General features: G+C 35.7%; 1 protein-coding gene across 8 annotated transcripts; it reads right to left on the bottom strand.

Annotated features, from left to right (window-relative positions):
* Positions 1 to 31: 31 nt before the first annotated feature.
* LOC120069642 (ATP-dependent DNA helicase Q-like 4A) lies at positions 32 to 27,763 on the bottom strand. Of its 8 annotated transcripts, XM_039021435.1 has the most exons (27): positions 27,567 to 27,763; positions 27,313 to 27,373; positions 27,057 to 27,230; positions 24,711 to 24,768; positions 22,641 to 23,033; positions 22,115 to 22,291; positions 21,897 to 22,027; positions 21,275 to 21,650; positions 21,043 to 21,174; positions 20,723 to 20,809; positions 20,527 to 20,654; positions 15,828 to 15,948; positions 15,448 to 15,599; positions 14,385 to 14,520; positions 7,639 to 7,762; positions 7,488 to 7,558; positions 7,185 to 7,253; positions 6,905 to 7,033; positions 6,652 to 6,810; positions 6,457 to 6,537; positions 6,212 to 6,373; positions 5,906 to 5,961; positions 3,909 to 4,038; positions 3,694 to 3,788; positions 1,404 to 1,481; positions 924 to 1,316; positions 34 to 597 (listed from the first exon to the last, which is right to left on the bottom strand). In XM_039021435.1, the coding sequence occupies exons 2-26, from the start codon at positions 27,321 to 27,323 to the stop codon at positions 935 to 937; spliced, it is 3,612 nt and encodes a 1,203-aa protein (XP_038877363.1). In that variant the 5' UTR covers positions 27,324 to 27,373; positions 27,567 to 27,763; the 3' UTR covers positions 34 to 597; positions 924 to 934. The 8 variants fall into 8 exon arrangements, with proteins under 8 accessions (XP_038877365.1, XP_038877368.1, XP_038877356.1 ...); XM_039021437.1 differs by having other exon boundaries at positions 32 to 1,316; positions 22,115 to 22,249; XM_039021440.1 differs by having other exon boundaries at positions 33 to 1,316; positions 27,301 to 27,373.

Genomic DNA, 27,763 nt, shown 5'->3' with positions numbered 1-27,763 from the left:
CATATATTATATGATAATCAGAACAATAATAATATCAAAACCAATTCCATACAATACAAGAAATAGTGGATTGATTGTGAGTGGATATTTACATCATTGGGATTAGTGTGACCAAAGTACATAATGATAAGATTTAATAAATGTAAAGATGTCCTCAAAAGTCCTTTTACAGAATGTCGCACTTTTTAAAGACATTCTTTTGAAGAGTTAACTCTTCATCTATTAATCGAATATAAACTATTAATTATTCACTAATCCTTGAATTAATATTTACCATTAGCATTTGGGCCATACTAATTCTAGCACATCTTCGTTAGCATCAATCACCTAAAAAGTGATTGCACAATCTCAGGGACATTTGTTCAGGCTCTGTTGAACTTTTACCAGCAATCCTTTCATCTTCCACATTGAGAAGTGAATTTTTGGCCATTGATTCTTAAGTTCCAACGGTTTCAATATACTTGTTGCAGTGAAAGGTTTCCGTTTTAATTTTATTGCTCTGTTCCAAGTTTCAAGCACCATTTGTATAAATCAAAACTCCCTTCACCTCCCCCACAATGATGCCCTCACCTTCAGTTATATACAACTCAAAACATCCTAAGCAACGATAAATTTTTTAGTTAAATACCACTTTAGTCTTTGTACTTTTGTTTTTAGTTTAATTTGATCCCTTTACTTTTGATTTTGGTTTATTTTGGTCTTTGCATTTTCAAAAAGTGACCACTTTAGTCACTTCATTTTCAAGGGATCAAAATGGTCAATTTTTTAAAGTTCAAAGACTAAAATGAACTAAAGTTGAAAGTACAAGAATCAAAATACACATTTTAAAAATATATGGATCAAAATGAACCAAAGCCAAAAGTACAGGATCCAAAGTAATATTTAAACTTAAACTTTTCATCTAAAAGCATATAGATACCAACCAGAATTTCTGTTAAGACCAAGGAGGTAATACTCTTCCATCATTATGATTATCCAGGTTATTGTCTACCTCCAAGTCATGAATTTCGTAATAACTGTCATCAAAATCCAACTCACTGTCAAAAAATTGATCAGGATTTTCTGGCCTCGAAGAATTATGGACTTTAGGAACTTTGTTCTGAACTGTTATTGCCCTTTTCTTTGATTTATCGAAGCTTTTAGTGGCATCATTTTCCTCTAAATATTCATCTGAATCTTTATTTCCACTTCTTCTTCTCTTTACAGAATCGTTACTGTCATTACTGTTGCTTCCATTTTTCTCTGCCCCATAGAATTCCTTTATGGTAGATTCTATGGTTTCCAAAATACGGTCACCGTACTTGCTTACCTTAGCCCTAAATCAAGGAGTTTTTTTTTTTTGTCAAATGTTTTATACTATAGAGTAAATTAAATTTCTGAAGACAAAGAGCCGGAAAACTTACTTGCCAATGCCGTTGATATCAAGTAATTCTTCTTTCGATCTGGGAACTCTTCGGCTTATCTGCTGCAATGTGGCATTTCTAGATCGAGAGGAGAAATGTAATCAACTAATCAGCATGTCACGAAGAATTCGAGCATAAACAGAAATATTAAGAAGAAAATAACAATATCTCAACAAAACCATGATGCAGCCTAACTATATTTCAAAACGAAAGAAGAATTATATCAGATCAAAAAGAATTTACAAAATTATAGTACAACAATTTTAAAAAATGATTTTCAACGACTTTTTTTTCAAGAGATTTTCGATGACTTGAATGCATGCTCAAGATTGACTTTTAGAATCAATGTTATAATCAGTTTTTGAAAAGTGTGACAAATCAAGTTAATATTTGATTCTATATCTTACAAATGATTTAAATTTAATTAAAAGTATTTTTAAATGGTTGATAGTTTGTTTTCAAAGGTAGTTTTAGAATCATCAAATTACTAAAAAAGACATTACATTTGAGATTGAAAAAAATTAGAGGGAGAGAAAATTTTATAGAGAGAAATATCAAAGTTTAAGAGAGAGAGAATAGACAGCTAGAGAAAATTTTCAAAAAGAAAAAAATGTAGGTAGATGAGAAATTTAGTAGACAACAGAAATTCCAAGATGGAAAAATAAAGATAGAGAGATATAAAAAAAAAAAATTAAGAATGACAAAAAAATTGTGGAGAATAACTTCAAAAAGAAAAACTTGAGAGCGAAGAACAGCGTTAGGTAAAGAGGTCAAGAAAATACTAGAGAAGGGAAAAGGTTAAAAGAGAAAAGGTTGGAGAGAAAAAAAAAAAAAAGGTTAGAAAAATGATATTTTAAAAATAATAATAAAAAAAAATTAGAGGTAAACATTAATAAAAATAAATAAAAACTTTAGTGGGAGAAAATTAGGTAAAGGATAAAAAATAGAGAGAAATAGAGATGAAAATATAATTTTTCAAAAAAAATTATGACAGAATAAAGTGAAATGGAAAGATAATGAATTTATAATCTTTTTAAAAAGAAAACCATTCATGGTGTATTTGGAATACATTTTCAAGTATTTAGTTTAAAAAATAAGTCATTTTAAAAGAAATTGAAATATTTGATAATCATTCAAAATAGTTTTTCAAGTGTATTTTAATTAATTTTTATTAAAAGTGTTTAAATAAAAATAAAATTTTTTGAAAAACATTTTCTTTTTCAAGTTAATCCAAACAGACACTCGATCACCTAACAAAAATCACTTGGAAGTTGGAATCACCTCCCAAGTGATTGATAGGAAATCACTTTTAAGTGTTTTTGGATCTTTTCAAAATTACTTTCTCATCCTTGTCAAACATCACAATTTTAAGAAAAAAAAAGTGATTTTAGACAAGTCAAAAGTGATTTTAGTCATTCCAAAATCCCTTCCAAACATGTCTTAGACTTTGACTACTTTCCTACTACCATGTACTCCATACCCTCTTCCCTTCCCTTACCTACTCTTCTCTTTTTATTCTCCTTCCCTGCAACTACTGGCCAATTAACCATACAAGTCAGTGCTACAGACCAACTAACTTGCGATATGAGTTGGGTACATCTTCCCAATTACAAACATTGAGTAGTCGCACAAATCTTTTCTTGCACTTCCCTCCTAAAAGAAGTTTGATGCTACTTCCAGAAGCACCAAACAACGATCATGACATGCGAAAATAATCTTCACCCACTTATACCTAAATATCAACAATAGATCCAACCTCATCTTAGAAATGGTGAATACAAGCAGAAGTGACAGAAAATTAGTCAGAACATACAAAAACGCACATCGATGTCCTTGAGATATGATTTGTGCGAGGTGGCAAAAGAAGATACAAGTCACCTTCAGCATTTATCTCATGATCTTCATCCATATGGAGGAACCTCTTTAACCATTGACTTGAGAGTAAGAAATATGTTTGGGACATTTGAGAAGAGAAATAGAAAAATCCTAGATATGTTTTAAGAGTCCAAGTGTATGACGTCAAATAATTTTCTGTGGCTTATTTTGGACATCAAAGATCTCTTTAGTTCTATACTGAAACATAACAAACTAAAGAACCTTTCTGTAGTCTCCAATAACCAGGATTGGAAATCTTGTCCAACTCTCTTGTAATTACTTTTAGACAATAGTCACCGAAGTTTCCCTTTAGAAAAATTAAGGGAAGAAAAAAAGGGTAAAGAAGATGAAGAAGAAGAAGAAGAGAGAGAGAGAGAGATCTTTACGAGAGATAACAAAGTGAAATAGAACCTACCCAAATATATGATACGCCATAACACCGTCTGCAGCCTCTTTAACGAGATTAGTTCGAAGCATCCGCAAAGAGGAATATAATTTTGCTGAGAGTTGCTGCAGTAAGAAAACAAAATCATTTTCCTGCTCAGGAACAAACCAAGTAACGAACTGTACAGCACAAACATCGAGAAAAACCCATGTTGCTTAATGCTATGCAAAGTTTTTATAAATTACCACATCAATTTCAGATTGAGGCTGTGCTGGAGTGTCGACATTGGGATACATTTTTCCATATACCAAAGAACTTTTAGCTGGAGTCATTTCAGATTTGTTCAGTTTATTTGTTTTTGTAACTGATGGAAACCTGGCAAGTGTGTCATGTGCCAGAGAAAACAAATTAGCTGTCAAATCTCAATTGTTAAGCATAGATATAGTGCAAGGACAATACAGCTTATAGATGAGTTAAAAAAACGATCAATGAGAAGAACAGGAAAAAACGGCAGCAGGACAAGCCTTTTTGGAATTAAATCGGACCACAGCTGCTGCACCAATAGTATGACTTCAACACAACAGCAAACCTATTGGGTTATTATGGATCATTCCCAACGGTCTGCCAAACACATAATTTTGTGTTTTCACAAACATTGTAACCTCTCATTCTGTAGCAAACATGTGTTTACAGCAATAGGAATTGCTAATGACTCACCCAAAAAGAAGAACAACAATGTTTTTTTGTTATTCCTAAGGATTTAGTAAATGAATTAACATATAGGAAACAACTGAAAATATCAAATTCTAACAGTACAACTGTACAAGAAAAACCATAAGCTTCTAGTTCGTCAAGTACTTATGGTAACATATTTAATATTTATGGTGACATATTTGTCTAATATAGCGAGCATCACCTAATTGTCCTGACTGCAAGACTGAAAAACCAACGGCATGGCTACAGAAAAATTTTATAAATCACAAAACGATGCAAGATTATGTTGAAGAACTAATAAATTAACTTTTAAAAAAACAAAAAACAAAAAACAAAATGAAATGTTACATTGAAATAATGAAAAGAGATTACTACTCAAGATATAAGACAAACAAAACAAAGAAAAAATCAAATGCAAGACAAAGATACATAATGACTATGCCGGGAAATTTACAAAAAGGCATAATAATGACTCTGCTTGGAAGTTTACTTTCATTAAGAGGAAAGGAAATATAAAACAGAATGAAACTCAAAGCACAACTGAAAACTAAACAAGAGAAGCCTAACAAGGAAAACAAAATAAGAGATTTCAAGTTCTTGATAATAATTATAAAAATTTAAAAAGAGTGAAAGTTTTTTTTTAAAAAAAAAAAAAAAAAAAGTTACAAACAATTATTCCCAACAATTGTTGCTCTTACTAAACCTACTAGTTACTATAATTAACATTCGTATTCAATGAAGATTTCTCCCTCCATAACCTAACATTAGAAAGTGCATTCTCGAACAGAGACCTAGAGGAATTAGTCTACATGGAGGTACTTCCTGGAATTGAATCACAGGAATCTATGGAAGTAGTGGAAAAGTTTGTGAATGTCTCAGCAATCTCCAAGAGCATGGCTTGACCAATTTACGAAAATAATAAAGTATCGTGTATACTCCCAAATTCAATATATTACATATGCTCAATTCCAAAAAAAATGGTCTCTGATTATAGATCCTGGCATTATGCCATAACCAAAAAATAATAAAGTATCAGCATCCTGGCATTATAGATCCTGGCAATATATTACATATGTTCAGTTCCAAAAAATTGGTCTCTGATCACTTATAGGTCCTGGCAATATGCCAGAACCCACCCAGCATCTGTACATGCTTCAGTGGTTATTTTTCTTTTTCTATACATAAAATTCAATTATTTTCCCAAATTCAGTGAAGGATAGGTTATAACTTATGAGCACTCTTGCTAAAGAGCTGAGTTTTTGGACAGCCTTTTCCTGATCTCCTATATAGTTTATTGAGTGGATCAGCACATCTTGCCATCCTCTCCTTTCGCAATTTCTTTTATTAAGAAATGTTTCAGATTTTTTTTAAAAGGAAAAGGGGTATGATAGGTAGATGACACATCAATGCAAAGCCATTACTTATACCAAAAATATGAATACTGCATTCACTTATGACTTATAAGTTGTCAACTTGTCATAGAAATTGTACGCCAACAATAACTATTTGGAGGAAAAAAATGCTTAACCTTAATGTAATACACTGCCCTCCATTTAAAAGACTGCAAACCTTGGATTCGTTCACCTGAGGACAAATTGAAATATCATGTACATTTTAATATAGACAACTAGAAAAGAACTGGCGGCAGGAGAATATACATATACATATTTAAAGATTTCAATGAGCAAGTATACTGCAGGATCTTGGTATGGGTCGACTAATCATAAGTGGATATTAAGAATTAAAGAAACCAAAAGAAGGAAGAGGATGATAACAAGCTTAGAAATCATTTTTTTTCCATTTATTATACAGAATGAAGCAAGCGGTTTAGCACCTTCAGTAGGGATGAGACAGATCCATAAATATCACTTTTCCTCACTTCTTCCACAAGGATATCCTCAATAACAAGATAATGCAATATGCGGGAAGCTTCACTTTTCAAAAGATGTTTTCCAGCACCATGCAGCCTCAATTTTTCATGTCTGTGTTTCTTCACCTAGATTTGTCCATAAAAGGCAATTAGAATAAATTCCTAACTCGAAGCCAACAGAAAAATCAAAAGTTTATATCATGACCCACAAACTGGCTCAAGGAACCCCTGTAGACTTCAAGTATGTGAGCGGATGAAAATTGCTGCCCCATTGACCTCACCAAGTCAACCTTCACAATAAACAAAATGTAACCATACAAATCATTTTTTGAATTAACCTAATGATGCATAATAAAGCAAGTTTAACAGAACAATTTAAAACACTGCAAAATTTTGCACCAGACCAGTTGCTTAGCAATATCAGTGACATCCTTTTCTGTAAGATTTGTGGACTTCAAACAATTATCACATGTTTTCTTGCAATTTGCAGGATCAAACTTCTCCCCAAAATGGACAAGTTGTAGGAAACGTCGGCAATCAACATCATTTTCACAGTAACTGACCTAAAATAATCAAATAAGGAATAAATCGATTATGATTTGATATTCTAATAATACCTTAAAAAAAAGGAACAAAAGAATGGTAGAATTGATGTACCATTCGCAAAAGATTTTCAGTGTTAGTCTCTAGTATCCTTCCAGAGCTGGCCAGATTGGTACGACTATATCCAGATACGAGGGGACTTTGTTCAGTGGCTCCTTGGCTTATCATATGCTTGACTCGTATCTGCATACATGTTCAACAAGTGTTGGCAAATACAGGTATGCAATAAGCAATCAATACTAGAATCAATCCCACTTTTCAAGAACCTGGCGAATGTAATATATAGCCTTTACAGCCAGAAAAAGTAAAACATTAGTCCATGATCACAACTTACATAATCACTGTAACTGTAATATAACACACAAGATGAACGCAGACCATCTCTGCCTGCACGCCCACACTCCTAAAACATTAGAAACACACAGTAAGCCAACAACATTATATATATAGGAAACAAGACTTTCAATAATCCGACAGCACTGTAAAGCACTGCTTATTTTGGTAAAAGAAAAATGGAAAAATGAAGAAACAAAGGCCAATTTTGGTTTTTATGTTCTCAATATGTATTAGAACATTTTGAACCAAGACTATTAACATAGACAGTACCAACTGAAAGAAACAACATACAATTAATTACCTGATGGTAGCCTTCAATCGACTTTGGAAGAGAATGGTGGATGACAAAACGAACATCTGGCTTGTTGATACCTGAAATATCCAAATAAGTGCATAGTTGAATTGTTATTTCTCAAATAATCAATACATTGACAAGAAATAATCAGTTATACCCATTCCAAAAGCCACTGTAGCGCAAATTATATTAATTTCATCTTTGCTCCATTGCTTCTGAATGAAGGAGCGTTGGGCAGGATCCATGCTACCATGATAAAAGGCCACTTTATGTCCACATTCCTGAAAAGTAATTTATTGAAGTTGGACGTACATAATTTAATCACTATAGTCAACTTCAAAAAGCACACAACAATGCTCTTTGCAGAAGCAAAGCTGAGAATCCGGCTGTGTAGGGGTGTCTTTTGCAAGCTTTTGATTTAGCCTATGAAAAAAAGTCAGGTATCCAAGAGATGGAAGATGTTTCTTTGTAGTTCTATGGTTTCTGTTTGAAATAAGGGGCTTTGTTGATAGTTTATAGTTCCAAGGGTATTTTAGTATTTTACTTTACCCTAGGTTTATTTCTTTTTTTATTTTAGGGCTTGCTAGAGCCTATAAATATAACTTCTGTTGTAACTTTCATTGTGTTAAAAATAATAAAAGAGACTCTCTATCGTGGTTTTTTCTCCCAGTTCTAAAGTTTTCCACATAAACCTAATGTTCTCTATTTTCTATTTTTTAACATGGTATCGAAGCATGGTGACGAAACCCTAGCCGTCATCGGCAAAAACCAAGCAGTGCAAGATAGTCTTAGTTCAGCACCAGCCCCGCTACTGCCGATTCTGACCACCGATGCTACTATTGTTGCCGCTGATTCTGCCACCGTCAATACCATCGTTATTACTATTGTCCCAGGCACAGTTAATCAGTACCTTCAGTCCTTGCATATCCGTCCAACTCTAGTGCTGCCACAACCCTTTAATGGAAACCCTAGCGCCGCCGCCCTTTTTCCTAATGCCGTCGGCGTTCCTCCCTTGTTATCGAATGTTGCCATTGCCTATCCCTCCAGCCTCACTGCCAGTAGCCAAAACCTACACCTTGAAGTCGAGATTGGTGAGTCGTACGCCTACCACAGAGGTAGTTCCTATGCCCCAGCAACGTCGGGAATCCCCAGCTCCTTTCCCTTTCAGCCGCGAGCAACCTATCTGCAGCCGCCAGGCCTTCCTCATCATGATCCACCTAGTTATGAACGCCAAGATTCGATTGGTTTATTTCCGATAATGATTCAATAACAGTTGGCTAATCTTCAGGCAAGTTTTCAACAACAAATCGCTGCTCTTGGGGCAGCCCTAGGTGCTTCCACAAACTTAAATTCTAGTATAGTAAATTATGATATTCTTTCCAGTCTACCGATGTATCTAGAGAATCCGTTAACCTCTTTCCCTATTTTAGCTAAGGCAAACTATTTGTCTGGATCTATGGGAAATTCCATAGGGTTAATTGCAAGAGAAAAGTTAAATGGTCAAAATTATTTCTCCTGGTCTCAGTCCATTAAAATGACTCTTGAGGGGCGTCACAAGTTTGGGTATCTAACTGGTGAGATACCAAGATCTAGGCCAGGAGATCCTCAAGAGCGCATTTCGGAAAGAGAAGATTCCATGCTTCGATCACTGCTGATTAATAGTATGGAACCTTAGATAGGGAAACCGTTGTTGTATGCTGCAACTACTCGAGATATCTGGGATGCAGTTCAGAAATTATATTCTAAGAGGAAGAATACGCCTCATCTTTACACTCTGCATAAACAGACTCACGAGTGCAAAAAAGGGACGATAGATGTCACTACATACTTTAACAAATTGTCCTTAATCTAACCGGAGATGGACCTGTGTCATGAAATTATATGGGATTGTCGTTATGGAGGTGTTTAGTATTCTAAGATTGAGGAAGTCGATCGTGTATATGATTTCCTAGCTGGTTTGAACTCCAAATTCGATGCAGTGCAAGGTCGTATACTGGGACAGAGGCCTATACCTTCTCTTATGGAAGTGTGTTCTGAGGTTCGCTAAAGGAAGACAGAGTCAGTGCTATGAATATCACGACTGTATCTCCTATTGATTCTACTGCTTTCAGTACGGAATTATCTAGTTCTGATAGTGACAACCAAAATGGGAAACAGACCCTGGTGTGTGAATATTGCAAGAAACCCTGGCATACAAAAGATCAATACTGGAAGTTACATGGTAGACCACCGAATGGCAGAAGACGTCCTCCAATGACAGCTCAAATCCTGGTCAGGCTCTTATGAGTGAATCTGCGAGTGTCCCCCAGTCACAACCTCAGGTGAATTGCCAAAGTAACCCTGGTGTCTCTTGGGGCTGTTGCTCAATCAGGTACCTCTCAATCCTTAAGTCTCCTCGGCATAAATGGTAAGAAACCATGGATACTTGATTCAAGGGCTACAAATCATTTGACTAGATCTTCTGATAATTTTCTGTCATATCTTCCGAGTGCTGGTAATGAAAAGATTTGGATTAAAGATGGGTCCTTTGCTCCTATGGTGGGCAAAGGTCATATTTCTCCTTTTGATGGTTTAACTTTACAGAATGTGCTACATGTACCCAAAATATCTTAAAATTTACCATCTATTAGTAAGATAACTAGAGATCTGAATTGTCAAGTTGCATTCTCACCAGATAATGATTTCTTTAAGGAGTTGAGCTTGGAGAAGACGATTGGCACTGTCCGGCACAATAGGGGACTCTATGTCCTTGATGATGATGCTTTCTCTATGAATTGTTATAGGACTAGTTTGTTGTCTTCTTATTTTTCAACTTCAAAAAAAGATTATATGTTATGGCATTTTCGCCTTGGTCATCCAAGTTTCAAATATATGAAATATTTATTTCTTCATTTATTATATAAAGTTGATGTCTCTTCTCTATCTTGTGATGTGTGTATTCGTGCAAAATAACATAGGATCACCTTTCCATCTCAACCTTACAAACCTTCTCGGCCCGTCATCCTTATTCATAGTGATATTTGGGGGCCCTCGAGTATTATCACCTCTTCGGGGAAACGGTGGTTTATGACCTTTATTGATGATCATACCCGTCTTAAATGGGTTTTTCTCCTCATTGATAAATCTGAGGTTTCATCGGTATTTCAACACACTACTATTGAGACTCGGTTCAACACCAAAATTGCTAATTTTCGTAGTGATAATGGTCGTGGGTTCCTTAATAATACTCTTTGTGATTTCCTGTCTTCTAAAGGCATTATCCACCAAAGCTCGTGTGCCTATACACTTCAATAAAATGGAGTGGCTGAAAGGAAAAATCGTCACCTTCTTAAGGTTGACAGTCTCTCGTGCTGTCTACTTCACTTCCATCTTACTTATGGGGGGTGCAGTTCTGACTGCAGCTCATCTTATTAATCGAATGTCTTCCCATGTCCTCCAACTCCAAACCCCCCTTGAATGCCTCAAGGAGTCATATCCTACCACGCAGCTTATTCCAGATGTTCCTCTTCGAGCTTTTGGGTGCACTGTCTTTGTTCCTAGTCATGGCCCTAACCAAACTAAGTTTACGCCTCGTGCCCAGAAATGTGTCTTCGTTGGGTATCCCCTTCACCAACGAGGNCTAACCAAACTAAGTTTACGCCTCGTGCCCAGAAATGTGTCTTCGTTGGGTATCCCCTTCACCAACGAGGTTATAAATTCTTCCACCCTTCTTCTCGGAAATACTTCATTTCCATGGATGTAACGTTCCTTGAGGATAAACCTTTTTTTCCCGTTAGTCATCTTCAGGGGGAGAGTACTAGTGAAGAGACTAACTGGTCCACATCTCCAGTCCCTACTGACCTTCCTGAACCCATCCTGAGTGCCCATGACACCATTCTACCTACTAAACAAGTCCCTTGGATAACCTACTACAGGAAGAATCTCATAAAGGAAATGGTGTTCCATACTGCTCTGCCGGCTCCGATCCATGAATCTGAACCAACACAAGCTCAAGGTACTACTGGCCCTAATAATATTAACTTATGTATTGAAGATGATATTGTTGATTTGCCTGAGAATGACAGGAATGATATGTTAATTGCAGAGAATAATAGGGTTGCAAGCAGTGATGAGACTTCGACAAAAACACAAGAGGGTGAGATTCTTCATCAGGCTGAATGTAATCAAAATCCCATTACAGATGAGGAATCAGACAAACCAGAGGATTATGATATCTCTCTTAACATGCCCATAGCATTGAGAAAGGGCACCAGATCCTACACCAAGTACCCCATGTATAGTTGTATGTCTTACAATAATCTGTCTTCTGGGTTCAGGGCGTTCATTGCCAGCCTTGATACAGTAACAATACCGAAAAACATACATATGGCTATGGAAATTCCAAAGTGGAAAACTGTTGTCATGGAAGAAATGAGAGCTCTTGAAAAGAATAAACGTAGGACCTTGTTGCTCTTCCTAAAGGCCATAAAACAGTTGGGTGCAAATAGGTGTTCCCTCTGAAATATAAATCAGATGGAGCTCTAGACAGATACAAGGTTAGACTTACAGCAAAAAGGTTTATTCAAACTTATGGGATAGATTATTCTAAGACTTTCTCCCCTACAGCGAAGTTAAACACGGTCCGGGTCCTTCTTTCTGTTGATGTTAATAAATACTGGCCTCTCCATCAACTTGATGTGAAAAATGCACTTCTAAATGGTGAATTAAGAAGAGGTGTATATGAGTTTGAAACAGTCCCCGAGAGCGTGGTGCAACAAGTTTACTACCTTTGTTAAGTCCCAAGGTTTCAATCAGGGACACTCTGATCACACTGTGTTTACAAAAATGTTAGTATCTGGGAAAATTGTTGTTCTAATTGTATATGTTGATGATATTGTCCTGTCAGGAGATGATGCTACTGAGATCACCAGGCTGAAAAAGAAAATGGCTGATGAGTTGGAGATCAAAGATCTAGGAAATCTAAAGTATTTCCTTGGAATGGAGGTGGCAAGATCAAAGGAAGGAATCTTTGTCTCATAACAGAAATACACTCTTAACCTATTAAAAGAAACAAGTATGACTGGATGTAGACTTGTTGACACTCCTATTGAATGCAATGCGAAACTAGGAGATTTTATTGACAAAGATTCTATTGATAAAGAGAGGTATCAGCATCTAGTGGGAAAACTGATTTACTTATCTCACACTAGACCAGATATTTCCTATGTTATCAGTGTTAGTCAATTTATGCAGGCATCCTACGAAGAACATATGGAAGCTGTGAATCGGATTCTAAGATACTTGAAAAGCTCTCCAGGTAAAGGTTTGATGTTCAAAAAAACTGATAGGAAATGCATTGAGGCTTATACCGACTCTGATTGGACAAGATCAGTTATTGACAAAAAGTTTACCTCTGGATATTGTACTTTTGCATGGGGTAACCTAGTTACTTGGAGAAGTAAGAAACAAAGTGTTGTTGCTAGAAGCAGTGTTGAAGCTAAATACAGAGCTATGAGTTTGGGGATCTATGAAGAAATCTGGTTGAAGATAGTTTTGTTTGATCTACACCAAGACAGTGTTCTACCTATGAAGCTTTATTATGATAATAAAGCGACTATAAGCATAGCTAATAATCCTGTACAACATGATAGAACGAAACATGTGGAGATTGACAGACACTTTATAAAAGAGAAACTGGACAATGGTTATATATATATTCCGTATATTCCATCTAGTCAATAAGTTGTTGATGATCTCACCAAAGGGTCACTCAGACAAAGTTTTGACTCGTGTTAGCAAATTAGGTCTGATTGACATCTACACCCCAACTTGCGGGGGAGTGTTGGAAATAAGGGGCTTTGTTGATAGTTTATAGCCCCAAGGGTATTTTAGTATTTTACTTTACCCTAGGTTTATTTCCTTTTTTATTTCAGGGCTTGCTAGAGCCTATAAATATGACTAACTTTCATTGTGTGTTAAAAATAATAAAAGAGACTCTCTATCGTGTTTCTCCATGTTCTAGGGTTTTCCACGTAAACCTAGTGTTCTCTATTTTCTATCTTTTAACAGTTTATTTGGCTGAAACGGAATAGGAAAATATTATTAGAAGAGAGTTTGAAGGAAGATGTTTGAGATCCAGTGCATTTTAACACTTCCTTCCATGTTTTTTTTTTAAAATAAAAGTAGTTAGAATAATAAGGCTATGTTTAGGAGTGATTCTAAAATGATTCAAATCACTTATCATTTTCAAAATCACTCTTAAACATATTTTTAATCATTCAAAAACAATTTTGATGATATGAAAATTGCTTTTAAAAGGGTAAAATTAAATATTAAATTAATTTTGAGTGACTATAGACATATTTCAGAATGATTTTAAACATAAAAAACGTGATTTTAACTATTTCAAAACTACTCTCAAACTACACTAAAGTAAGAAACAACACTTTTCATCAAAGAAAAGAAGAGAGACTTGTGCTCAAAAGATACAACCTCCAAAAAGAGTGAAAAGAAATGAAAATTACAGGAATGATAAAAGCATTTCAATTCAAATCAATACCATACAAGGAAAAACCATAAAAACCATTTGAAAGAGAACGCAAAGAAGAAGCTTTAATATGAGCTGATTCGAAACAGTCTATCCATGAGCAGCTTTTGTCTTCAAAATCAAATTCATTTTTCAACGGTATAGTTCACCTTCATTGTGGGGCATTTTACTCTTATGTGAATGGTTAAATTTATCTAATTTCTAATATTATCATTGTAAGGTTTTGTTTCCGTTGGAAAAGGGGTTTGGAATTGGGGAGCCAAGAGCATTGGTTCTTGATAGTTGACTCTCGTTTTTTTTCAATCTGTATTTATGTTATCATTGATAACATTCAGCTGTAAAAATTCCAGATATATAAACAGACTGAGGAAACCAACCTGCAACCTTTCAGCAACCTTTTCACAGTCCATTCTTGAAAGACAGTAAACAATCCCACATTCATCAAAGTGGTTTTCTTTGATGAACTTATCAATATCATCCACGCATTTCTTAGTCTTTGGAATCACAGAGTACCTGCAAGATCAGTCAAAGTAAATAGCATGAAAAGTATATATTAAATCACCGATTGACCCAAAACCTTAAGTTTATGGATTATTGTAAATTTAATTATATCAACACTTTCACACTCTCCCTCAATGTAGGCCTAAAAATTTGTAGAAAACTCAACAAATGGAAATCAATATTAATTTGGGGAGACATTACAGGAGTTTGAACACAGGACTCCTACTCTCATCAAATTAAATTTTAGGGAGGAAATTATATTAGTGTATATTGATATATGCAATATAGACATATAGGTCTTCTCTGTTTCTACATAGAAGAGAGGCCATTATAAATAAGAAAAAAGAATAACGGTTACAAAGAAAAATATTGACAATAAATATTTACACAAATATTCCTAAATAATAGAAATTCTAACAGTATCCTTGTGTTGGCTCCTACAGAAGAAGCAATCATGTTATTTTTGTTTTCCCAAAGTCAGATTGAAGTTGGCTAAAAAAATATTAATATTTCAAGGTTATTTTATTAAACTAAATTATTTCGCTTAATTCAATCCCCCAGCCATCATGAATTTTAGTTCCATAAAAGATTAAGCATATTCCCTTGCATTCTATTTTTATCATTTTGATAGTATGTTAATAATAAAAAGAAATTGTACCACTTAAATTTTCTTTTCCATAGTCCAGTTGCTTTGGTCCTTAGCTAGTTTATTTTCGCCGCCCTCTTCAATTAAATTAATTTCTTACAAAAAGAAATAGTAATAATCCAAAGTTTCTGTATGATAAATGTCCTATACTTCCCTTTCTACTTAATGGATTGATCTTCAGGTACTTAACAAGTCATTCAAGAAATATTATTTTCATTTCTAATGCTATGGATAAAAAGATTAGTAAAAAATCACAGAAGCCTAACATGAGCATACATTCAATCATCACTTACCATAAATTTGGCCTATTAAAACTTTGACGGAAAACTATGCAGTTAATAAGTCCAAGAGCTTGCACAACATCCTCTTTTACACTCGCTGTTGCAGTAGCTGTTAGAGCTAATACGGGAATTTTAGGGAATTTCTGCTTCAAGATACCAAGACCCTGAAGGTGTAAAGGAGCTCTTATCAAAACCCAAAAGAAAGAAATGCCAGCAATTGGAACTTTGTCATGTCAAATCACACCTCCCCACCTAATGGTTGAGGGTGGTCATGTCAAATCACACCTCCCCACCTAAATGGCTGAGGGTGAGATCAAAGCTTCACCCTTACTCAGGTGTTTGTGCCTGTTTTAGATAGTGGAAAAGATAAGTCAAAGCTTTTATGGATAAACCTGATAATCTGGTCTAAAATCATGCCCCCACTGACTGATGCAATGTGCTTCATCAATAACAATTCTGGCAAGCAAGTAACGAGCATTCAAATTCTCCAAATGTCTCAAAAGAACATCGCTTCTGTACAAAATAATTAATTGAAAAAGAAAGGAGAAGAACCAATCTCAATATCGATTATATACATTGTACCATTAAAAAATAAATGTCAAGACATTCAAGGAAAAAAATGTAAACGGGATTTTACTAGATGGGGAGGAATGCAGTCAAGGAATAAACCTCATACAGACCCAAATAACTAAACAAGCAACCAAAACAAGGGGAGAATGATTTTCCTTTTTTTTTAAGGGAAAGGTTTGACCGCGAAAAAGGCTTGACTATCAGCTACATCACTATCCCTTCAGGCCAGAACACAAACACCAAAACAGACCCTGACAATTTGATACTTATCATTATTATTTTATAGACTGGTTATTATCATTTTATAAGTACCATGACTGATGATGATTTCATATCACTACCACCGTCTAGTCTTCATGAATTACTTGGGTTTTATTCTACTTCATTTATTAAATTTGATATTGAACTATAATTTAGTATTATTAAAAAAAATTACAGGAAAAAAAGAGGGCATCCCATCCTCTTAGGTCGAAACCAAACTATATTGAAACTTAGCCATTTTTTTACATAATCGTAATATTAGTCCTATGATGCAAATAATGCGTAAAACAAGATCTTTCCTGATATTAGCATTCCCACTGAATATGAGTCACACACCTAAAAGAGGATACCTCTGAGGCGTTCTTAATTTCTGGCTGCTGCTGCTCAGCGGTTAACATAGTGCTGTTTTTTCTTATACTTGTTTTTGTGCAAAATGTATGAGGCCTATAAAGTGTTTGTTTCAGTAATTCATTATCAACTGCTTTGGCAATTAGTTGAACTACCAGCAGTTTTAAGTAGGCAAAATTAGTTTTTTTTTTTGGAGGGGGGCATCAGAAACTTAATGCTGCTCTTTCGGTTGTGTGCCACTGATATAATTTTTCCTTTGGCCCTTGACCGACTGTTATAAAGGCATTTCCATCATAAGAAATCCATCCGGACTTTCTAGTTCTCTAGGTTCGCTACATACCATATGACTGGCTATTCTAATTTATTCTTCAATCTTTGATCACCAATCCTCAGTGATACTATTTTAGCCTATGGATCAACACATTAACTTATCGGGTTTGCCACAATTAAGCTTACTCCATCAGTTTCGTCAACCTCTATTCAAAATCTACCCCAGTTTCTTTTAATTCAATTTCTAGAACCGTGTATTATTATCTTTTGTATATTTATTAGCATCTTTATTTAGGTGTATCTAGTTAGTTGAGATAAGTTGTTATTTGTTTAGATTTTTTTTCCAAGTTTCTAGCTAACCATACTTTAGTGATGTAGGGACATTTTGGGAATATTCTGTAATTTCCATTTATATTAATTTGCAATTTAATTTGTTTTCTTTTAGTTTAGGTGTGAAAACACCCTTCCCCTTTGGGTCTATTTAAAGGGGTTTTAGGATTAGAATTAGTTAGTTAGTTAGGTGTGAAACAACCCTTTCCCGTTGGGTTTATTTAAAGGGGTCATTGTCTACGATTCTATCATCATCAATAATACTCTACTTCAAGATTTTCTCCAAGATTTGAGTCTACACCAAAACTGGTATCAGAGCAGCCACGAAGTTGGGCCTGATGACTGGAAAAACTCCAGCAAACTCATTGATTCTTCCCTCCCCACTGATGCGGAAGCATCCAAACCTCAATCCAGACCACCGTATGAACCAAGTTGAAGATGCCATAGGAACCTTGATCAACAACTTCAATGTGATGCAGACTTCCATGGCTGAGATGCAGCAGACCTTAAACTCCCTTGTGAAGGAAAACAGCAAATCAAACAAGGCCAAAGCCAAGATTCAAGAAGAAGAAGAAGGTAGTCAAGAACAGCAAGAAAGCAGAGGAGTTTTACACCAAACTGAGGCTAGGGGACCACAATTGCACAAAAAATTCAGAGATAACCATCACAGAGGAAGAACTTTATGTGAACAGAACCGTGTTCCTCAAATTTTCAGCCCTCCAAGAATTCAAGAACATCCAAGAATCACTCCAAGATTCATGCAACTAAGAGGGATCGGTCAAAGGAGAACACAATCTAGGCCTCATCAGCAAGCCATACTAATGCCACAAAACCTTTTAGGGTTTGATTTTGATTCCTCAAAAGAAGACACACAAAATTGGGAGAACACGCCAGCCTTATAGACAGAGGTTCAATACAACAACCAAGATCAAGAGGATGATCAAGACTTGGAACAATATTGGCCCGAGTATAGGGGAAGGCAAAGAGGACCTCTGTGAAGACAAGATTCTGAATACAAAATGAAGATTGACCTCCCTACTTACAATGGACGAATGAATATTGAAGTTTTTCTCGATTGGGTGAAGGAGGTAGAAAGTCTTTTTGACTACATGGGCACGTCCGAGGATCGAAAGGTAAAACTTGTGTCATTTAAACTAAATAATGGAGCATCCGCATGGCGGGATCAACTCCAATCCAAAGCTGGCCAAAAATGCTTAAACTCGTGAAAAAGAGATTTCTTCCACTTAACTATGAAAGATTGTTATACAGTCAATTTCAACATCGCAAACAGGGGTCAAGAAGCATTGAAGAGTATACGGAAGAGTTCCAAAGGCTAAGTGCAAGAAACAACCTTGCTGAGAGTGAAGAACCAACAAATAGCTCGGTTTCTTGATGGACTTCGACAAGATATTCGAGAAAAGGCACATCTCCATCTAATGACAAGTCTCTCAGAAGTTGTTTCGGTGGCCACAACCATTGAATAAGATGAAAGCCAAAAGCAGAAAAGATGGACAGCAAGAAGGACCAATTGGGAAATAACAAATGGTGGTTCAAGAAAATCAACCTTGGCTTCAGACACAAGTCCTCTTACAGCACACTCTCCTTCAAGCAAAGCAAATGACAACCTTCCACGACAAGACACAGATGCAAAGGGAAGTATTTCTAATCTTCCAAATAAGAATTCCAATCCCTATAACAGACCTAACCTTGGTAAATGTTTTAGGTGCGAACAAATGGGACATCTACCAAATGACTGTCCAAGAAGAAGAACCCTAACAATCCAAGAAACACATTTGGAGGAAGAAGATGAGCTAGAGGAAGAGGATGGTATAGCTTGAACAAACCCGGATGTTGGAGATGAACTATCTTGTGTTATCCAAAAAAGTACTTTTATCCTCAACAACCCCGAGCAACCCCTAGAGACATTCATTATTTCGAACAAAGTGCACCATACGAGGTAAAGTGTGCACAGTTATCATCGACAGTGGCAGCAGTAAGAACATGGTTTCAAAAAAGCTAGTTCAAGCTTTGAAACTTAAGGTTGATCTGCATCCACATCCATATAAGGTCGGATAGATTAAAAGGGGTGGTGAAACAGTGATTAATGAAATATGCACAGTGGCTTTGTCTATTGGTGCACACTACAAAGATCAAATTATATGTGATGTTATAGAAATGGATGCTTGTCATCTACTTCTTGGTCGACCATAGCAATACGACATAAAGGTCATCCACAAATGCCATGAAAATACATATGAGTTCGATTGGTTAGGTAAGAAGGTTATTCTATTACCTCTCCAAGATCTTACAACAACTTCCTCTTCCACTTTAGGAAGGGCTAAAGGCAGCCTATTTTCCATTTTGTCTACAAAAAAGGCTCTAGAAATAGCACCCACCTTTACTTTAGCCTTAATGGTTAAAGATCTCTCCACTGCCCCCCTTTTACCAAATCTGATAGACAGTAGGGTTGACAATCTCCTTACCAATTTTCCCAACCTCACCAAAATTCCAGAGGGCTTACCTCCTTCAAGAGACATTCAACATAACATTGATTTTATACCCAGTGCCTCACTTCCACATCTTCCCCATTACAAAATGAGCACATCCAAGTACAAGCACTTCATGAAATTATCAAAGACCTCCTCAAAAAACAGCACATCCAACCTAGCCTAAGTCCCTGTGTTGTCCTGGCTCTATTAGCCCCAAAAAAGGATGGTAGTTGGCGCCTTTGTATTGATCGTCGAGCCATAAATAAAATCAATATCAAATACAGATTTCCCATCCCTAGAATAAGTGATCTCCTAGACTAATTAGCAGGTGCTCAAATCTTTTCCAAAATAGATCTCCATAGTGGCTATCACCAAATTCAAATTAGGTCAGGGGATGAATGAAAATACTGTATTCAAAACCAATGAAGGCCTCTTTGAATGGTTGGTTATGCCATTTGGGTTATCAAACGCACCTAGCACGTTCATGAGACTCAGCGGAGCTAAGCTAATGCAAAGAAACCAGAGGAAACACTGCCAATGATTGACATGAAATTAGAGATTCTCATCTTCGAGTATGTTTATATGCCAGTGATAAACATGCAAAAAGAAATGAAAGGGACCAATCCTAGAGACAAACATTATTAGCCTTATTTAAGAGTTTTACGTCCTGGAAGCATCAACTTGATCTCGTCATTTTAAAATAGCTAAGTAGTTCATTCGGTCTTATATCATATTAACGTAATTCACTAGCAAAGAACATGTTATAAAAGGTAAAAATAATGAATTAAGTTATTACACTAAGAACACAACAGGCAATACTTACTTAGCAACTTTTTCTGGCGTGACATACAGAAGCTTGTATTTGGAGCAATCAGAACTCAAATCTCTAAAAATCTCTTGTTGTTCACTCCACTCCATATTGGCACTTAGGTAAGCAGCCGATATGTTTGCCTATGGTGTGATATAATTAGTTTTAGAAGGAAAATACCATAAGAAAATCATCATAAGGTCAGACTTGCCTGCGTTAGATGCATGATCTGATCTTGAATAAGAGACACAAGTGGAGATATCACCAATGTTACACCGGGACAAATCAAAGCAGGGAGCTGCAGAAAAACCAAATAGTAATTTAAAATTCCAATCATGTAACAAGAATGCCAAATTCCTAGCAAACAATGAGGAAATATTCATAGCACTGGAAAAACTTGTATGATAGCAGGCACGTAGAGCTCCAAAATCAAAATTCAAGGTTAATCGAGATATAAATGGTGGACCAACTTGAGTGTCGAACGGAAAACAAAATGGTAAGTGCTAGAGGTTTTGAGATATGTTCATTTACCTGGTAGGTTAGGCTCTTTCCCCCTCCAGTTGGCATTAAAACAAAGACGTCATACCCACTCATTGTAGCATTAATGACCTCCCTTTGATTTGGACGAAATGAGTGATTACCGAACACTTTTTTGTTATTAGCCTTAAAGCAAAAAAAAAAAAAAAAAATACATATATCTATATATAAGATAAAGGCAATGGGCATAGAAAAAGTCAGAAGCTTAATAGCCTTAGAGTATCACCTCCAACTCTTTCATCCAAGAAAAATTCTGGCTGCTCCACTTTCTGTCATTAGAACCTTCGATATAGTTGACATCAATCACTTTTGGGATGTATGGTTCTCTCTCCGCTGGACCAGATGACATTCCAAATCGTTCATCTGAATAGGATGAACCCATTGAATTCCATGGCTCAATCCTTCTAGGCTCACAGTGTAGATGAACGTGAGAAGTATTTAGTCTTGAATCAGTCATGAATTCAACTCCTTGAGGTGTTTCAAAATGAAAAGTCTTCGGAGTAACTGTTGTTGCCAAAAGATGAGACCTATGCCTTTCCTCATTAGCAGCATGGAGAGAACTATGTCTTTCTAGTAGCTGAATTTGTTTATTTACATGTATCCTGAAAATAAATGGAAACAATAATTCAACTTCCCATTTCTTATGTTTTATGTATATAGATAAGTAACAGACAACCAAACTACTATACAAAAGGCAAATAACTTTATTCTACTTGTACATAAATAGATGCAGCCAAATTCATTCTATAATTTTCTTTTAGTCCTTGTTTATATACCTATGTGCATGCAAGTTTAACATTTTACATAAACTTATATTTATAAAATGGATTGGATACTGGATAGCAAACCTTTCTTGCCGAAGCTTATCAATCTGCACTGGGCTCAGGTTATTAACATTATCAAGTAGATCATTTGATATTGAGATTAGCCTATCTTTCAACTCCTGCAAATGACCTGAAGCTTCTGGGCATAGTTCTATCTGTAAGGTAAGTTGGTAACAATGAATCCTGAACAAAATATCATAGCAGAAAAACGTTGGATAAAGATAAAATACAATTTTCCAGACCTTGAAACCATGACTGCAATTCGTGCACAACTCATCTGGAAAATTAGATTCCTCTTGTCTGGCAACATTATCTTTCTCAATTGTTGTAGTAATTGGTGGAAGCTTAGAAACCGAAGGTTGCGGTGTGCAGGCTGCCTGTGATTGGTATTGTTCAACAATTTGGTCCACGTCAATATTCTGTAACCAAAAGCACTCAATTCATGAAATTTCAAATGCAAGGAAGGTCTGATAGTGGTACATTGGCCAGCCAGTTTTACTAGAACAAAAATTGGGATCCACAGGACAATACTATATGTATACATGTGTGTGTGCGTATATATTAACCCACCCAAGCACCCATAAACTAACTGTTTGTTGTTTCCTGTACAATAGAGATTAGAATTGAGCCGATTTCAGAAATAAAATGTCATTTCAAATTTCAGATAGTTGTGGTGAGTTTGCCAAGAGAAACAGAGCTAGAAGTCATTCCAGAAAACCAAGAGAAGTGTGTCTAAATTTACTAATAATAAGTATGGATTAAGATTACCTCTATTATGTCGTCATCCTCATCCTCCAAAAATGAGGAACATGTATTTCTCTGGTTATCCAACCTCTGAGAATGAGAATGATTGATCGTCCGCAGTCTGGCCATATTATTCCCATCTACATCATTTTGGGCCTCCATAACTTTAATATTACTTGATGATGCAGAAAGATTCGACAGGAAACTTGAAGGTTTAGTTGTATCAACATTGAAGTCACTAAAATTTTTATGTACTTTCTTATATTGAGAACCAGGGTTGACATCAGACAAACTATTTGATGTATCTCTCCCAGTATCAGGAAGAAAGTCAGCAATAACATCCTTAACTTGTCTAGTTTTTCCAGGTCTGGCATAGTGTCTACAAGAAATCTGAATATTTGAAAGAACATTCCAGGCCTGCCATGAAACACAAGAAATAGTTTATTCGTAAAATGAGTATTCCCAGTGTTGTGCTGGAGGTAACTCCAATTTTCCATCTTATACAAGAAAAAAAAAACAATTAGCTAAGGATGAACAGGAAATAGAATTGCCATAATAATTTGTTTTTACTTTAGCAAGGTCAGTGGTATAGAGGAACACTACCCAGATAGAATCTGCCTTTGTTTTGGAACAGGCGCTTCATGTGGCTTGCTGGGATGTGCTTGATAACGAAGTGTTTAGGGGGGTCAATAAGGATTCCAGTGATCTCTGGTCTTTGTGAAGTTTCATGTTTCTCTTTAGGCTTCGTTTTCAAAGACTTTTTGTAATTACTCAAGTGAGAGGGCTTCGTTTTCAAAGACTTTAGCAAGTTTTATATTTCAAGTCCACAAATGAGGGGTAGATGATTTAATATTATATTTAACTTCACTCATCAGCTTAAGCTTTTGGGTCAATCAATGATTTAACAAAAACTATGTAGCAGCCATGGTGGGTTGTAATGGTGGTTTCAGAGGTTTGTTTCATGGCTGCTGTAATCAGCAGGATGGGTGGTCGAAGATGAACAGAGAGGGGAAGAGATTATGGAGAGAAGAGAGAACATTTCGAATCAAAGTAAGTTTACAAAGTTCAAATATGTTGAAAGCAATCGTTTCTATTTATTTAAAAATAAAATAACAATAATAATAAGAATAGGAATAATAAATCTGGAAGGACAAATGGTTGGTTGACCCCCTTTGTTTGGAATTTCCTAGGCTTTTCAGACTTGTGATTACAAAGATTCTTTGGTTTGTCAGTGTTGGCCTACTTCTCTTTATGTGTGGGATTTAAGTTTAGAAGAAATTTGGTCAATGCTGACTTTGATAATTAGGTTACTCTTTTGAACAAGCCTCAGCATTTTAGACCGAATCAGAGGGATGGCATGTTTTGCGGTAGCTCGAAAATAATGGCTCCTGAAAGTAAAAAATATGATCTTATTTGAAAGGTCGTTAGTCCTAAGAAAATCCATGTTTTCTTATACATCTTCTCTTTTAAAAGGCTAAATACTTGCTACAGAATCCAGAAAATCCTTCGAAATTGTGTTCTCTCTCCTAATTGATGTGTTTCTTGTAGAAATAGTGAGAAGTCTTTGATGCACTTTTTTTTTTCTTTTGTCCCTTTGTTGTTGATTGTGGGGGGAGACTACTTAGTTGGTTCAAAATGCAAGAGAGCTTAACATGCGGTTCTACAGTTAGTTGAAAGTTCTGTTTAAATGTTCAGACGAAAATCCTTCCGTTCAGTGGGATCTTTGCGCTCCTTTGGAGGTTGTGGTTCAACATAAACCCTAGAATCTTCTGTGATCAAGAAACTAATCGTGACTTTTTTTGGATACATGATGTAGTTATAAGTTTTTTCACATAAAAAAAAGGTGGAAATAGATGAGATAATTATTCTTCTTTCTTTTTTTCAATCAATAACCGAACTTTTATCGAGAAAAAAACAAAAGGATACAAGGAGATTCAAAGAAGTAGAGCCCACAAAAAGGGAGGCAACCTACAAAACCAGCCTCCAAACTGATAAAACCTGGCTATGTCACACACTCGGCTTGCCACAAATTATTCTTAGTTACAATCTTTCTTGTGATTTACCTTTCTTTTTTTTATGAAGTTGTGATTTTACCTTTTCAATCTGTGACCTTTGTACTCTTTGAGGATTCAGCATTTCACAGGCCAAATTCCTAAACACGATAAAAGAAAAAACTAATAAATTATGGAGACAATCAAACCAATGCCAAGAGTGGAGAAACCAATTTTCCTATGAATTTGAAATTACAAGCTTTTTATTCTTCCCTCGATGCAAATCTTCCTTAAATTTATAATTATTTTTGTATGTGTGATAATAAACTATTTCATTGTTAAATGAAATATAAAGATGAGCCACGTTCAGTGACAGTAAGTTAAAGAAAAAGGCCACTGATTGGTTCAAAGGAAGATATAGATGGAATTACAGGAATAAGTTTGCACAAAGACGAAAGCCACAAAGACAAGTTCTCCCAAAAGATCTCAAAAGGGTGTTTTTCCCTCCCAAAAATATTCTTTTCCTTTCCAAGGATAAAGACCAAAGGAAAGCTCTAAACCAAGATTATCAAATGGACAGAGATTATTGGTCTCAATACTTACGAAATGGTTGCTTCTCAAAAGTAAAGGAACCATGAAGGTTTGGAATTCATCCAATTCTCCGGTTAAGAACTTTGAGTTGTCATTTGTCAAAAGGAACCACAAGAATTATAGCAAGATGACCGAAAGATGGAGTAAAATTAGCACTAGAGGGGATGAAATGAACAAAGCTCTGTTCAATCTTTTTAAGGGCTATGATGATATCCAATTTTACAGCTTTGACAACACAGCCTAGAAAGCCACCAGTCACCACCATCTTTTCCTATGATGTGAAAGAGTTCAAATTCAACCAGTTTAGGAGCATAATATTAACCTAGATCCAACTTTTATGAGAGGGGGTGACAGAACCTCTCAAGTGCTTCAAAACATCCACTGTCTCAAATTTCAAAACAAAATTTTGCACAATTCACTAGTCAGAACATAGCTTCACCACATGGAAAAGGTTACTAGAACGAAGAAGATTGTTCAATTTTCATAAGGTTGGTAGTATTCCAAATCAATTACTGTTGAAAAATCTCCCGTGGACAACAAAAAGAAAATTCCAAAGGATGTAATCACCGTCTAAGTGGATTCTTTTAATAGCATTTTAAAGGTTCATGGGGTAGTTAGAGGAAGCTATTTTAGCAAATGATCTCTCAAAGACAACATAGCTTGGGGTGGAAGAGCCTTCCAAGCTAAATATATTCTCCATCCAATTCAAAGTCTCCCAATGATAACTTTAATGAGAGAGAAATAAGATCAACCTTGACAATCATCTCTATTTGGTAACATCAAATGTCTTTCCACCCAAGTCATCAAGATTAAACACTTTGCTAATAACTCATTTTTGGTAGAATTTTTTTGAGTAACAATTTAAGTCCATGACTTTACACTATAGTGTCTATTTGCAAATAGTTTTATTTAGTACCAGGTTTCAAGGAGAGGTTTTCAATTTTTATTTTTTTCAAAATTAGGATTTTCCATAACTAACAGAAATAACAGCAATAGCTAAATGAAAACTATTTAGCAAAACTAAGGGTTAAATCATAGTATTTGAAAATCTATGGATGAAAATTCATAAACTAAAAAAATTAAATTAGCAACATCTTTTTAACCCAATACATAGTCTATACTTTGAAATTCAAGTAAGAATTTTAGGCTTCAGGGAAAGGAAAGGAGGTTGATGAATAACCATGATTGCAAGACAGAGCTCTCATCAGAAAGTATCTCTTTCCCACTTTTGGTTTGGTTTGGTTTCCTCTAATTTACTATATAATTAACTTCAATAGATCCTTTCTACAGTTACCAAGAAAGGTCTAAAGTTATAAGGTCTACTATCCAAATCCAAAAGAAACAAAATTAAAGATCAACAAAGACTATATATAGCTCAGGAGAGGGCAAAGGCATGATGGCTACCAAGGAAGCTACCAAACACAAAAGGGGAGGGAGACTGGAGAGAGAGGCAATCATGAGGAATAGAACCTCTTTTTTCTTCTGTCACTCTTATTTTATAGTTAACAACCCTACTGACTTTCTAGCCAACGTTCAATCAATATAATGGCTTTAATTATGACATTCAATAGATAGTATATAGTTAAAAATAAAATATAGGTCTGAGACATTGGTTGAGAAAATAATTAAAGTTCAGTAAGAAATCGGAAAAGTCAAATGCTTTGTCATGCCACGTGCATTCAAACAGGAGGGAAAATAGCAATCGCAAAGAAGGGTGTGTCAAATTAACTGGGAAACTTAGTGCAGAAGGGAAAAGAAAACGGACAACGAATTGTCGTTATTTAATGACAATAAGGCAAAGGGTATGAGCACTTTGATAAGGATATATGAAAGTTAAGCCAATTAATGGGATAGATACCCATTGTCAGTTGCTCCTATAGTAGAAGGCTTTTGTTCTGGTAGAGAGAAGAGAAAATTTGAGCACAGAAACTTCTTTTGGCATGTGAAATCTTTATGTGCTTTTGAGTGTTCCAACCAATTCATGCTAGGACATTTACCACCAAATTTGAGATCGTCGCCTGAATTGCCTTGACTGCAGCATACATACCAATTGGAGTTAAACACTAAAGATAATACGTAAAGGAGATGTAATAAGTAAGAACCAAGGCAGCTACTCTTCTCGCATGTTTTCTTCCTCAATACTTGAATTCACACGGATGCCTAGGGATCAATGCCCTGAAACACAACAACACTTCGATTCTAAATTTTTCATATGCAACTAAAAGTAAGAAGGAAAGATAGTGAATGCTGATTAAGCATTTTAATGAACCAAAACATTGCTGTGTATAGTTATTAACATCGCCATCTTGACGTTCTTGCGAGAAGGAGGGGGAAGAAATGGAGAGATCAAGGAGAACGAAAGCTGTACCTTGCGATCAGACTCAGAGGCGAGGACTGTGGAGAGTTAGGAAATGAGGATAGCAGAAGGTGACGGAGGTGGATCGTCCGGTGGATGTAAGCCCCAGACGGTGAAACAGAGACAAAATCAAAGTGGGTGTTCGCCGACGATGAATGCGAGCCCCAAAAAGTGAACAATGAAAAGGGGAAAGATGGCGGGTTGTGTTG

This window comes from Benincasa hispida, chromosome 1, assembly GCF_009727055.1.
Source record: "Benincasa hispida cultivar B227 chromosome 1, ASM972705v1, whole genome shotgun sequence".
Classification (NCBI taxonomy): domain Eukaryota; kingdom Viridiplantae; phylum Streptophyta; class Magnoliopsida; order Cucurbitales; family Cucurbitaceae; genus Benincasa; species Benincasa hispida.
The sequence above is the reverse complement of the archived record's forward strand: the minus strand, read 5'-3'. Positions and strand labels throughout refer to the sequence as shown.